The following is a 14663-nucleotide window of genomic DNA, read 5'->3' on the forward strand; positions in this document are numbered from 1 at the left end:
ACAAATGTAGTATCTGAGCAATAATTTATATAAAACCATTCATCCTGCTTGGCACATGGTGATTTATATTCACTGCAGAGCTTATTCTCTGAGTCCTTCAAGTGTGTTTCTCCTCTGAGAGAAGACCCAAACATACAGACTTTACCCAAGGCACTCCTTGTATTCTTAACACTACTATGCATTAAATAAATGCAGTCCCCTTTGTGGCAGAGTGCAGCAACCATCTCTGTCTTACCACATTACATATCAAGGGAAAGAAAAATATTTTAAAGGGCATAAAACTTCCTTTTCTTCAAAAAAGTGCCACGTGGAGCTTTCAGTCTTTCCATCTGAGAGAAGACCACGCAGGAATCATCACAGTCTTCATATTATGTGAGTCAAAAGGTGAAGATCTGAAATGGGCCTTCTCAGCTGGGAATTTTTGGTTTCAGAAAGTCTTAAATTGAAAGTAGAAACCACTATGGCCTGTCCAGAGTCTAACACAAGGGCAGGAGAGAAGCTGTGAGGTACTTGTGTATCTACACAGGCCTTTGGGATCATTCCCAGAGTTGATAGTTGGTTGCAAATACCAAATCCACTGGACAGCAACTGTGTGACATGAACTGCATTCATGTCTCAGTACTGCATAGTGCTAAGCACCCACTTAAAGGCTGAGAATTCTTCACTCCCAATGTCCTTTCTTGCACATGAAGGCCTTCAAATCCTTGTTATGTCTTTTGGTATTGGCAGACTTTGTAAAATTCCACCTCTCTCAGTTTCCCTGCCTTACACATTAACCAGAAATGATTATTCCAGAACAATTCACCAAGGCACAGTCTAGTCAAAATGAAGCAGTCCACTTCCTGGTGACTCCCAGGTGCTTTCTGTGTGTGCCTTGGAAGAGGTCCTTTCATAGTTAAATGATTTAGCATTGGCAGTGCTTCAGTTAAGCAAGGAATATGCCTTGGAAGTATTTTCAGTGGAAGAGGTGGATGGCTCTGAAGAAGACACTCTGTATTTGCCTGTAAAACAAAGCACAGGGGTTAGTTAGACAGGGACAGAGAGCCTGGGATGTTGTCACTGCAAAGTAAGGATGGTGACACCTGTGCTGGTGGCTCTGCCTTGCCCTGCAGCCCTGGCACTCCCTGGATTGCAGCAAGACCAGCAACCACACAACTCAACGTGTTTGGTGACACAGCCAGGACGTGTCAGCTTCAATTGCCAGCCGTGCCACAGGGCAGTGATTTTCTCACACAAATAGAGACACTCTGCTTCTCCTGTGGCTTGGGGACACATCCAGAACACAACACATCCACAGACTCCTGACATGGATCACAGCTCCCTCCCTCTTACACCCACAAGGCTCTAAAGTAAGACCCAAGTTCCCTATCTTCTCTGAACAATGTGTGGATACAATGATTGGACACTTAGAAATTAAATGTTATTTCCAGAAATGCTTTTTGCAAGATAAAGCTGTAACTGAAATGGTGATGTCCACAAAATGACAAGAACCTTTGAAGAAATGCAGTTCCAAGGTGGAATAACTGTACTGTGATCTCATTAAGCTCAAAACAAAGCTCACTTAGTGGGGTTGAGAATTGGTGAAACATCCAATAATTGCTTTTGAGATAGAAAATTTTGCTGCTAGCATTATGCTACGATTGACTTGTTGCAGTTCCTATGCATTAGAAGATTAAAAATCATCTATGGATGTGTGGAGAGACAAATAGATTGATGGATATCAGGACAGACAGACCCTGAGAGCAAGAATGAAGGCCAAACCTTATTTGTGCTTCAGTAAGGGGGATCTGTTGTCACATACCTGTTTTCCCACATAAGTTGTTAAAAGTTCTTGAAAATGGGTAGCTCATAGCAAGCATTGGTGTCACCAGGATCAGGGAGGATGACTGAAAAAGAGAAAATTGCTTTTTGTCAAAAGAACTTTCTTTGTAGCCCAATTTTAGGGAGGAAAAAAAATAGGTTCCAATAAACTTTGTTTTTTTTTTTGTTTTGTATGAGCAAATAATCCAAAGAAGGCAAAGCTAGATGTTTGTGATGTATCAAGTTCACACATTTGCATGTTTATGGTGCTGATGAAGGAGATCAGCTTTAAAAGAAACTACAGGGCACAAACTGCTTATCTCTAACTCTTGGCTGGGGAGGTGGCTTAGGCTCCAGAGTCTGTCCTAACAGGCAGCATGGGATTCTGTTCTCTTACCTGTGCTAATATGGTCATTAAGGTAGCCACAAAAAATAAGATTTATGTGAATGGGGATTGCTCTTGACAGCCAACAGCCTGAGATAATCCGAGGCAAATTTAACTTGACACGCTAGAGGGCATTGGAACACAACTCTGCAGTCCAGATGCCAAGGAAGGAAGGAACTTTTTGATGCTAAAATTAAGTTTCTATTTTGGTTCTGGAATGGTTTGAGAATTTAATGGGATTCCTCCAAAGATGTATTTTAAAAAGGTACAAAAACCACATCTTCTTCTGTTCAGACCCTTTTCATTAGTTAGTTGTACTTTGGTGGGGGAAATTAGGCAGTGTTGTGTATTGTCACCTATATCATAAAGTGGTGGAGATAGATGGTAAATGAATCACATATAAAAAGCTTAATCAAAGATTTTGATATTGCTTTATTTGCTCATTCTCAGACCTCAACAGGCTGGAGAAATGGAATGACAGGAATCTTACGAAGTTCAGCAAAGGGAAGTTCAAAGTCCTCCAGTCCCTGGGGAGGGACAAACCCAATGCTAGGACATACTCAGGGCTGTCTGACTAGGACAGAGTAAAGACAGAGCCAGACTTTTCTCCTTGATGCCCAGTGGAAGGACAAGAGGCTTTGAGAACAAATAGAAATATAGGAAATCCCACTTAAGATGAAACTTCTTCAGTGTGAGGGCGGTCAAACACAGGAAAAGGCTGCACTTAGAGATTGAGGTGTGTCCTTCCTTGGAGCTACTCAAGCCCAACTGGACACAGCTCTGAGCTCTAGCTGACCGTGCTCTGATGGGAGTGTGGTGCAAGATGATCTCTGAGGGTACTTTCCAACTTCAGCAATTCCTGTGGGAACTGGAGTGATTTGATCCAATGCTGCTCTTCTGAATTGACAGTTCAACCTTAATGGACTCCTTAATTCCTTTGAGCCTGTGCTCTCATCTTCTTAATTATCCTTGCTTTTAAGTTGGCTTCCTAGTTCTTTAGCAATATCTGTACAGGCTCTTCTGAATAAACCCTGTTCAGATACCAATACAAAATCAAGCTTTATTGTCATATAAGGGTGATGCCAGCACCATTGGAAGCTCAGGAAGAGGAAGAGGTAGGTGTTGGAATTAGATGATCTTGAAGGTCACTTTCAACCCAAACCATTTTAAGTTTATTACTCACCCTGGCTTTTTTTTTGTAAGGTGATATAAATGCAGAAGTTTAAGTTGAAACAATAATTCCCCAAGAAGTTCCCCTTGCATTTCTCTCAGGTGGTGAATAAATAGTGGTGCCAAAAAAAATTTCTGTTTTTTAACCAAAAGTTTCATTTATATTTTCTAGTTTCTTTCTTGTGGAATTTAAAGCAAATGTCCACTAACTGCCTTCTCATTTTTTACCAATTATAGTGAAAATAATGAACTTTGAAAAAGGGGATGTAATCATATTTATGTTGTTAGTGTCCTCTCTGGCTTGTTCTAATAACTAATCCAGAATTCAAAGTGCACTGAACAACGTTAGACTACTCAGCAGTAACTGAAATACATTCTTAGGTCAAGGTTCTAACCTTTGATTGCTGCGAACTCCATTTGGATGATGAATTCCTCTTCAACAGGGCTTCTTGTATCTATTTGTTCAAAAAAGTAGTAAATACAGAAAATCAGTAAATACAGAAATTCTGTTCAATTCCAACAGTATTTTGACATAATGTAACAAATAGTTGAAATCCTTACCTTCTTATCCCAGAGAGTCCCAGACACCAAAATGAATAATCCCTAGGAGACAGATAATTACTTGCATTTTGATGACACCATTCTTTATTTGCAATATCTCATAAGTATCTCCAACATTGTCCATGATACTATTTAAACTTTGAATTCTTTGATAGAGGACATTTTTCTAACTGGGTGTCATATAGTGGACTGCTCATTTGGCAGTTCCCCAGGCCTGGTCTATTTAAATTCTTGTGTTGATCTGGTCTACAAACTGACACAGATAGTTTGGTAGCACTAAATCTATTTGGAAGAAGGAATGTTTGTGTGTGGAAGATGTGTCCTGCCCATGCTCTCCAGGCAAACTAGTAGGTTCCAAGAAAAAGGCCAGTGAGTTTGGTGTGAAGAACACAGTTTTGATGCTATTCTTAACAATGGCAAATCTTAAGAATTCTCTTTAAAGAGAGAGTACACATAACTATTTTGTCCTTAAGAAATCTTGTATTGGGATCCTACTGGCCACCTAAATATGCCACAAAAGTCATACTGAAAACTCTCAATCATGTGTATTTTTGTCAGTTCTTCTCTTTATCATTAGAACTTCTCAGCTGATCTTTGTGACTTTCTTGTGGTTTATACTGGAATCCACAAAAGCATAACATGATGCCTTCAGTTGCACTATAAATGGAAACAGTGATACTCAAGTTTGCCCACCTGAACATAACAGGTCTGTTTTCCTGGTCTTCAGCAGTGAAGTTGATCCCAAAACTACTGGCAAAGCAGCGAGTTATCTTTAGGTCAGCTTTACCTATACAGCCCCACTGCTAAGGAAGCTGAGAATATGAAATACTGCTGAATTCCTGGAATAGCTTTCCCAAAGAGCCCTTCTGGAATAAGACTGTGTTAGGCAAATTTAAACTTTTCCCTGCTGCTCTTATGCCCTGGGAAGCACAGCACTGCAATAATGTCTCTATGCTAAATCATGATAGAGGAAACAAAACCATGTGCAACTCACCTGGAAAGCATTGAGCGCACTGAAGAGGATGTGGAAAGCTCGATGACTGTGTTCGATGGCAGTGGCAAGGCCAAAACCCCAGGTGAGGCCTAACAGTGGTGTCAGGATGGCCACACTTTTGCCAATCTGAAACAGATATTTCCTCTCCTGCCCGCTTGACCTATCCCCAATAGTTGGCCTCAGTATTTTTATTATAACAACTGCGGCGATGAACAAGTTGGTGGCCACGATGAGCAAGGCAGGGATGATGAAGGCCAGGAGAGCTTTGCTCTCGTCCCAGTTGAGCCAGCATCTATCCTTCCTCGTGTAACTCTTCTTTGGCAGTGTGACAGCGATGGTGGTGACTGCAATGGCAAAGGGGCACACGTATCCCAGGCAGAACGCCACCGCCTTCTGAGCAGTCTTACTCGTGTTGTGCAAGATGAACACCAGTCTGTAGAAAAGGATGAGGCCCAGGGTCAGCATCCAGAACAAGACACACAGGTAGAAAAAATGGATGAAGAAAGTGGCCACGATGCAGATGTCTCTGCTCATCTGCTGCTTTTGGTCAGTGATGGAGGCAGTGACAATGAACCAAACGTCAGCAATCAGCAGGGATGTAGCAATGTTGAGGATACAGATGTGGCGCATGTAGGAGGTTGTGTTGTTTGTCACGTACTTCCAGACCAAAGATTCAATTATGATGCAGACCACCAAGCTCACAATTGAAATGGCCAGGCCAATGTAGGAAATATAATCTTCAACAGTTGGCTCAGAGGAGGATCCATCAGGTGACATCAGGATGGAGAATGATGTCAAGTGATTGCAGGAACAACTGACATTATCTCCTGAGTCTGTGGTTGTGCAGCCACTATCATCCCAGTTCCCCCTGTGACTGTAGAGTGTGAAGTTCCAAAAAACACACCTGGGCATCTTGAGAGACAAGTTTTGCTTTGCAAATGTCATATTAACTTCAAAATTCTGGCTTCTGATGCTGCTCAAAGTTGTTGTTATCAATAAACCGTTCACCTTTTCGGATGTATTTTGAGGCAAAATATGTCCAAGTTTTGAGTACATGACACTGATAATGGTTGAATTTTGGGTTAGAGTCTGGATTTCAGTTCCACTAATGAGCACGCTGGCTGTGAGGTTTTTTGTACTTTGGAAGCCCTTGTTATAATCTGTGTTGTTATTTCCCTTGACAACTATCCCTTGGAGCTGAATGGTGTTTGCAGAGACAGAAGGAATGGTGTTATTAACTGGTTGGAGGTTCTGGGAAAAATTTTCTACTGACTGCAGTAGCAAAGAACTTTGTTGTGTCTCCTCTTTATTCAGGACATCCCAAGCTCCAGTTGTGGAATCATCAACAATTAAGTCCACTGTGGATAGGAAATTCTGGAACAACAACAGAACAATGTAGTTATTGAAATCCCACAAAATTAATTGTTGTTTCTGATGGTAATTTATGTGTAGTCCTAGATGTGCCATTTGAAAAAGCCCAGTATTTTCTTATTTTGCTCAATAATGAAGTCTTTAGTTGTTAACCCTCTGGATACTCTGTTTGCAAATTAGGGTTTCCAAAGCAGAGCTGTGTGACTATTTTTTAATATATTATTTGGTATTTTTACATCTCCTTTCTTTCTCAGTGTTCATGCTGTCTTTGATTTCTCATGTTGGTGTCTCATGTAGTGCTCTCTATCTACAAACCATCAAGCCTTTATGCACTTTTCTGCTCAGAAGAGCAGTGATTTTCCTCTGGAACTCACAATCAAGGTTCCCAATTATTTCTAAGGTTTCTTTTGTTATTTATTTGTTGTTACATCCAACTTATTTTCCTTGCCTGATCATGGTTTCTGGAATTTACTCTCCCTATTCCTATTTCAACCTTTTTCTTCTATTCCTATTTCTACTCATGGAATCATAGAACCTCAGAATGGTTTTGACATTTAAAGCTCATCCAGTCCAACCCCCCTTCCAGGGGGCAGGGACATCCAGCTTGATCTTGGACACTTCCAGGGTTTGGGGCATCCACAACTTCTCTGGTAAATCTATTGCAGTGCCTTACTGTCCTCACAGCAAACAATTTATTTCTAATACATAATCTAATCCTGCCCTCTTTCAGTTTAAACCATTGTTCCCTGTCTTGTCACTGATAAAATCTCTTCTTATAAATCCCTTTTAAGTATTGAAAGGCTGCAATAAGTTCTTCCCTGAGCCTTCTCAAGGCTGAACAACCCCAACTCTCTCAGCCTGTCCTCACAGCAGACCTGCTCCAGCCCTCTGAGCATTTCTGTGACCCCCCTGTGGGGAGGTGACTCCATGACTCCAGCATGTCCACATCCTTCTTTCCCGAGGGGCCCCAGAGGTGGATGGAGTGCTCGAGGTGGGATCTCACCAGGGCAGAACAGAGGGACAGAACCAGCTCCTTGTTAAACAGCCCAGGACTTGTTTGAATGTCTGGGCTGCACAAGCATGTTGCTGGCCCATGTCTAATTTTTTTATCCATCATCCCTTGTCCTTCTCTGTCTTAGAATAATGGAGATATCCATCTGTTCCTAGAATATTTCTAGTTGTTAAGTTCACAGCTGCTTCTCTTTCATGCACAGACTCCTTGTCATCATCATTTTGAATTTTCATACACTACTCTGTATCTTTGCTGTCACTTCATCTCATTCCCTTAACACTTTCCTGATCTTGATCCTAAGCAAGTGTGAAACTTCTTCAGGGAGAGCATCACCCCCTGTGACAAAAGGGGTCAAAGGGCTTGGTAGGTGTAGATAAGACTTAAAATAAAACCTTACCTGCATAGTGAGCTCCTCTGCCTCTGCTGGGATAGAGGAGACCATATCCAGGATGGTAACAATTGCACCTATGTTTGCTGAAGAATTATTTATTGTGGTTAGCTCCTTTCTTGTCTGTTCCTGAAGCTGTGCAAGGTAGGAGGGTAGTTCTGTTTTTGCCTCAGGGCTGTTGACCAAGGACTGGAACAGAAGATAACAGCAGATCACACGTGAAATCCTCTGACCTCACTGAGAGAAAGGTGACTCTGGATGGTTTGTGGGTGGGAAGAGCACTGTGGGATGACACCAAGGCTGAAAACAAGGCCTGGCATCCTTCTGTCAAGTGCAGTGGCCAAGGGTGTGGGCACTGTAGGAAGGGGATGAGGCTGGGCAGTGGCCCAGAGCTGTTCCTGTTGTTCCACACTGGTGCTGTGCTCTGTAACACACTCTTGTGCCTGAGCTCAGCTCAGGGAACGCTCAAGGCCAGCAACTGCTCCTTATGGATGCCATGGCCAAGGTCACCTTGCCTGGCAGACAGAGCGTTCATGTGTATGGACATTACCCTGCAGTGCCCCAGGCCCTCTCAGCTCTTTTGCTGCCTGGTGTAAATAGAGCCAAACATTCTTCATATCTTTCAAAATAAACTTTTAAATGCTTCATGTATTTTAGATGGCGATAAGCAAAAATCACGCGACCAACATTTTTCTCTTTCTCCCCACCCACCTCCTCACCCCAACCTCCACAAACCCACAGGGGTTACCTCAGCACCACCCAGCAGGTCATTTATGGGGCCAGTCAGGCAGGAATTCCTTACAGCCATCCATTCCCTGTTGGTGCACCGGTAAGTCACATTGCCTCGAGTAAAACCTTTTGTATTTTTTACATCAGAGCATGGCTTTATTATTATGTCTTTTTCTCTTCCAATGCCCAAGCTGTCTGAGCAGGAAATTTTCTTCTCTGTACAGAGAGGAGAAGAGACAGAAAATAAGAAGCAGGGAGATGAACAAATTACCCCTGTAAAACTTGTGATCTGCTCAAAGATCTTTAAATTAGGATTTCAGATTACTGTCTTCATGAATTATGATTTTTCAGGATGTAGTGTCTCACATTCCTAATTTTTCTGAATCAGGAAATTAAAAAGGAAAACTAATAAATCTCCGATTTTTGAGTACTGAGTCAAATCAACAAACCAAGACTCAAAGATTTATCTGTTAAATTACAGGGTTAGACAGAGCTGGAGTGGGATTATATTGACCATTAAGCAAACAATAATTCATACGAATTTTATTCTCTTAAAGCACTCAGTACTGCTGCAGCACTAACAGGAAATTCATTAAGGCCTTGATAGTGATCCTCCACACCTTTTTGATGAACAGTGAGCATTGCTAATTGTCTTTGATTGGCTCAGTCATATCAGTAAGTATCTGCTGATTAAAGTGATTAAAGTAATTAAAGTGTCTGCATACTTATTGCCTAAGAGAGTGAAATCGGCAGACACAGTGATTCAACTGTAGGTACCACTGCTGTGGAAAAAAGAAAATTTCTGCATCAGAGGGATGTCCAACATTTCTTCCTGTCCAATTTAGAATAAAAGAGCTGAAATATCCAAACTCTTGTCAGAACTAAACGTCAAAGCTGGACTTAGCAATGCCGAGTTCTAATTGCCAAACACTCCCTGCAGAGCTGCCTGGAAGCTGCCCTGGTCTCTGCAGCACCTTGCAGAGGTTGCCTTTCTTGTGCTCAAAGTGGAAATTCTCTCCCACAGGCTCCCCCTGAGCCAGATGAGGCACCACAGTCTTTGATCCTCGTTAAATCGTTGGTGCAGGCTGGGAGCTGCATGACCACATTTCAACACAGGGATGCTGGTGCAGCCTGCAGTAGTGACTGAACTGTCACTGCTTTGGAACATACTGGGACCACTCTAAAGGACACAAAAGACAATGCACCTTGTCTATTTATTTTTTTAAAATAACATCCAAACCAATATTTTCCTCTGTGTATAAAAATTTCACATCAGAAAAGGAGACAAAGGTTCTTGGATAACAAAAAGCTGCTCCTGTTAGATGTCACTGGTGATGAAAGTGTGGCACTGATTTAACAAAAATATTGGGATGTCCTATATACAGCTATAAACAGTAACTTTTTTCCTTACCTGGTATCAACTGCAGATTTATGTGTTCACTGTCAACTCCCTCTCCGATGCGGTTGATAAACTTGCAATATGCCACGAACTTTTCATCTTTGTTACATTCTTTGTGCGTGTGATTGTACATGTAGCAAAGCAAATTGCCTTTTTTCTTTTTCACTGTATGGGTGTACAAAGACAGGTTAACACAGATTTGGGGTCACTCAACTAAAACCAGCAGAAAGCAAAACTTGCAGAAAGCAAATTGGCAAAACTTTCTTTTCTGTGGGCACTAGAAAAAAAAAAAACTTTCCTTTGTGAAAAAGCTCCATCTCTATATGCTGATCTCTGTCTTACTCCCTCTGTAATAAATCTGCTGCATGATCAACACCTTTTCATTGACTGGTGTGTGAGCAAATCCTCCCCAAACCCTCTTAACTGTCCAGTAACCAAAATTTGCTTTGAAAATAATTTTTGAGAATACTCTTCCTGCCTTTACCACAGCTGTTTCATTTAGGCATTTTTCTGTTCTTCTGTGGTTCTTTTAAACTCAGGATCTGTGCCACACTCCCACTGCTTTTCAGAATGCCAGTGCCTGAGGATGAGTCTCCAGTTACAGACTCTTCCAACAACAACATCCTTGCTTTTTTCTTAGCTACTGAAGGCCTCCTCAGCCTCCACCTGCTTTACTCCTCAGCCTGTTGTTTTTGCACTCCTGCATGTTTCCTGAATTATTTTTGGTAGATCATATTTGCTTTTTTTTTTTTTTTTTTTCCAAATTAACTTTTTTTTTTTTGAGTTTTGTAACTCACTTGAAAAATTCTAGTATATAAAAAACAACTCACTTGAAAACTTCCAGTATATAAAACCATGTCAGGGAAGGGGCAGAATTGCCCTAAATTTGAAGACATAGAAGCATAGGCTTTTGTATTGTTAAAGATGTGTCCCCTGTATCCTTGAAGAAAATGGAGTAGTTTTTTGAATTGCATTCTTAATGGTTTACTCAACATTTTTCATGAATTAGTAGATTTTCTTAAGTAACATTTTCCCAGTACTCATTTTAAAAAGTGGCAGAATGGAAGATACAAGTAAATAAAAAGAGTTCAGCGATTTCCAATCTGAAGAAGGGTCAGGATGCTCACTTCTCCCTGCCTGGCAAGCCAAACCAAACATTGAGTTTACCTATTATGTATTTATCACTACAGCAGCGACTTCAGTTCAGTATTAATCCCGTCCATGTTCCCTAGGCATGCTCACCATCCTAAAAAAAGTCCATTTCCCTTTTTCTGCACCCTCAGAAGTGCTCCTGGGTTGTAATGAAAGCAGTAAGTATGACAAAAAACCCAGAGACTGGGTTGTGACACAGAGTGAAACTAATTATTCTGCAAGTTTATTGTGTTGTCTTACCAACTTGAAATTCATTTTGCTGAACCCAGAATGTAACCCTGTAGTCTCTCACAGTGTCTGCAGGTATGCAGCACTGGAGGGCGTGTGGCACTTGGCACCGTAGGGATGTTGTAATGGGGTCAATCAGGATGTTCTTCTTCAGGGGCAAGGAAACCACCTCGATGGTCACGTTGGCAGAACTGTCCAGGTTTTGCTGGGAGAATGTGCAGATGTAGGTGCCTAAAAGAAGTGATACAAAACCATGTCTCACTTGACAGAGGTGCTCCTCAGATTTGCATGGTCACGAATGCTGAACAAGTACAGGGCTGTTGGCAGCATCAAGCCTTGCTGCCCTCCAGCATTTATGATTTTAACTGTGGGGGCTTTTTATTTACTGTGGCCAGGATGCACAGTGATTTGCAGGACTAGGGATGCTGTAAATGATCTGGTGCAGAGATTTCATTGCCTTTGTAGCCAATGAGACCATATTCACTCACCGTTCCAGACCTGCGAGGCAGACTTCACTGTGAGCACAGACATGGCTGGGAAACTGTAATTTTTGATGCACTTATTACAGTCTACTGTTTTTGTGTCATTTCCAGACTGGATTTTCCAACTGATGCTGTCATAATTGCTCACATCACTTTTACATGTTACATTGAACCCGTGTCCTTCAGAAACTGTTGTGTTTGTTGAAGATATTGTTATGTGGGCTGAGAAAACACAGGACAAAAGTCACATTAGTGAGAGGTATTTTTAATTGTTTTCTTGCAAATTCTGTGCCACAGAGGCTATCTATTAAGGCATTCCAGAGCTGCTGTTCTGTCACAAGTGCCTCACCTCTCCTCAGGTAGGTGACTCCGATGCTCCGGGCGCGCCTGGCTCCGTGTCCCGTCTCCAGCTCACACGTGTATGTGGTCACTGCACCTGACTTCTCAGGTGGGCACAGCGACTCATTGATGCTGAGCTGGTATTCAGTGCAGTTTCCATTCAATTTGGATTCTCCTGGAGAAAAATAAGCATTGTTTGAAGGGCTATGGATGTCCAAAAATACCTCTGGAAAGCACGAGCAATGACTCCAGCTGTGGAAACCCTTGTGGGTTTGTATGTAATTGACATCATGGCACTTTTAACTCTTTACTGCTGAAGTTCACTCACATCTTTTACTCTGGCAACACTCACAGAGTGGCAGCACTTAGCTCTGTGCTGAGATTCCTCCAACCAAAACCAGTCAGAACTCAACAACACTGCTTGGAAATCTCAGGGTCCACCAAAATGAAGAGTGTTCTGGGTAAGCCTAACCTCATTATCTGTGATATTTGGGGGGAGTAAAGGTATGCAAAACAGGAGTAAACACTGCAGATTTTAATGTTGTCTAATTTTGAAATAAAAGTGTGGAGGCACTTGACAGTCATTCAACTTAAAATCTGAAGAGTGCTGGTTTAGCTGTGAGCACTAAAGCTGTCCCACACTGCAGCTGGCAGCACAGCTGACATGAAAACAGAGCAGAGCTCCTGGGGAAAGCCTGGCCATAGGGAATTGGGGTAAAACAGCCCAAAAACAGAGGGTCCCCTCTCCCTGCAAGCACTGCTGCACTCTGTCCTCTGTAGAAGTGACTGTGTGCATGAGCTTTGAAGATTTTATCTCATTTTGCTGTCCTGCTTTCTGCTAAGTTCCATTTACACCAGTAGTTAACAATCAACAGTTACATCATTCTCATAAAATACTAAAAGGGCAATAGACTGTTTAGGGTGAGACATTTGCTCTTACATAAATAGACATTTATGAGCACTTCTGCTACTGTGTAGCACATTTACTTGGTGCCCTATTAACTATATTGGAAAGCCTTATGGATACCTCTGACTCAACTGGAATGTGATGTGTCACAGCTGCAGGTGGAGAGGCAAACAGTGCTCATATTTATCTGTACTGCAGCTGTTTCACAGTGCAGCACCTGTACCAAATCTCAGCATGTGGTGCATGAAAGACCTTTGTACCCCAAGAGTGATTCCAGAGACAGCAGAACAGACTGATGCATTCATCCTTGCTCTCAGAATCAGACCATGCAGAAATAAGCTTTTTGGAAGAAGCTGGTGTGCTGCTGGTCCAGGCAGCTGTTTCCATCCAGGGTGGCACAGTTTAAGGCATGAGTGTATGGGGATGCCTGAAACCCCACTGGCACCTGCACAGCACAAACAGAATCTATCCTTCCCCTGCCACTCACACCTTTGGAGCATACCCTGAGCATATCCTAAGAGCATCCTAGGACTTTGGGGCAGCCACTTAGGAGGAGACCTTTGAGTCCCCTCACAGTGCATTTGAGCAATAAACAAACCCAGCAGGTGAACCTTTTGTAAATCTTACCTGTAATGTTGATTGTTCCATTGACTTTCCAGGAAACCCTAAGAGATGTCACATGTCTGTCAATGCAGCAGGACAGCAGCAGCCCCTGAGCTTGCACTTCAGGACTGTTACAAGTGACATCGATGTCCTCAAAGTTTGGAGTGACTTGTAGTGGAAAGACAGATACTGTTTCTGTGGCGTTGTGTATCTCTGTGTGATACGGGCTGCTCGTTATGAACACACAACTGTAGGAACCTGTAAAGCACAAACAACAGTTTTGTCTGAGTTTGCCTCTATTTTGGAGTTAGGAGCCACTTCCACACCTGCTTTTCACGTGTCTCTGCTCTGCAGGGGCTCTGCTCCTAGCTGACCCATATGTACCCTCAGGTCACCTGCAGAAAGCTTTCTGCAGACCCCTGGTGCAGATGGATCCAGATTAGGATTCACTGTTGATGGGCACTTGAGATCAGTGTTCTCAGACTGAAACACTTCATATTTTGCTGAGTAGGTGCTTTTGGGATCTGTGTATTTGCCTATAGTCCTTCTGGGAGCAGCATGGCATGGTAAAAGGGCTCCTACCCAGAATGGGTGACAGAGTCACACCATGTGCCTGGGAGCACTGCTCAAACACTTCTTGAACTCTCAGGCTTTCCTTTTTTCCCTCTTTTTTTCTCATGTGGTTTCCCCTTCAGGCCCTTCACCGTCCTTGTGGCCTCCTTTGGACTCCCTCCAATGACTTGATGCCTTTTTGGTATTTTGGTGCCCATAATTGCCCCCAGGACTTGAAGTGAGGTGTCCCCAACCCAGATAGAGCAGGACAATTCCTCCCTTACCAATGATGATGCTGTGCCTGATGCACCCCAGGCCATGGCTGCCCCTGGCTGCAGGGCACTGCTGACACATTCAACTTGCATCGACCAGAACCCACAGAGCCCTTTCTCTTTATCAGCCCCTCTCTCAGGCATGAGTCCCCTGGAGCAGCCAGGCTTGGAACTCCAAATTTCTCACCTATTTTAAGTATGTGTGTTTCCCTTCCCTGCTGGGATAGCCAAGTGAGCAGACCACTGACACAGGAGTGGAGACACCAAGGTTCAGGGCACCCTCAGTCCAAAGAATTTTGGGTCCACTATTCCTACCTCA

The 14663-nt window shown here is 42.7% G+C and overlaps 1 protein-coding gene across 1 annotated transcript in view; it reads right to left on the reverse strand.

The window, feature by feature from the left end:
• Positions 1–7: 7 nt before the first annotated feature.
• Positions 8–14663, reverse strand: part of ADGRF5 (adhesion G protein-coupled receptor F5) — a 39928-nt gene continuing 25272 nt past the window's right edge. Inside the window, exons 11-22 of the mRNA XM_056487897.1 lie at positions 13545–13778; positions 12021–12185; positions 11678–11893; positions 11202–11420; positions 9822–9974; positions 8430–8626; positions 7691–7870; positions 4911–6284; positions 3917–3958; positions 3751–3810; positions 1802–1886; positions 8–1001 (exon numbers count right to left, since the gene is read on the reverse strand). Of these exons, the coding sequence (XP_056343872.1) occupies positions 922–1001; positions 1802–1886; positions 3751–3810; positions 3917–3958; positions 4911–6284; positions 7691–7870; positions 8430–8626; positions 9822–9974; positions 11202–11420; positions 11678–11893; positions 12021–12185; positions 13545–13778 (3005 nt within the window). The 3' untranslated portion in view covers positions 8–921. The remainder of the gene's footprint in view (positions 1002–1801; positions 1887–3750; positions 3811–3916; positions 3959–4910; positions 6285–7690; positions 7871–8429; positions 8627–9821; positions 9975–11201; positions 11421–11677; positions 11894–12020; positions 12186–13544; positions 13779–14663) is intronic.

Source organism: Oenanthe melanoleuca, chromosome 3 (assembly GCF_029582105.1).
Source record: "Oenanthe melanoleuca isolate GR-GAL-2019-014 chromosome 3, OMel1.0, whole genome shotgun sequence".
In the NCBI taxonomy this organism is placed as follows: domain Eukaryota; kingdom Metazoa; phylum Chordata; class Aves; order Passeriformes; family Muscicapidae; genus Oenanthe; species Oenanthe melanoleuca.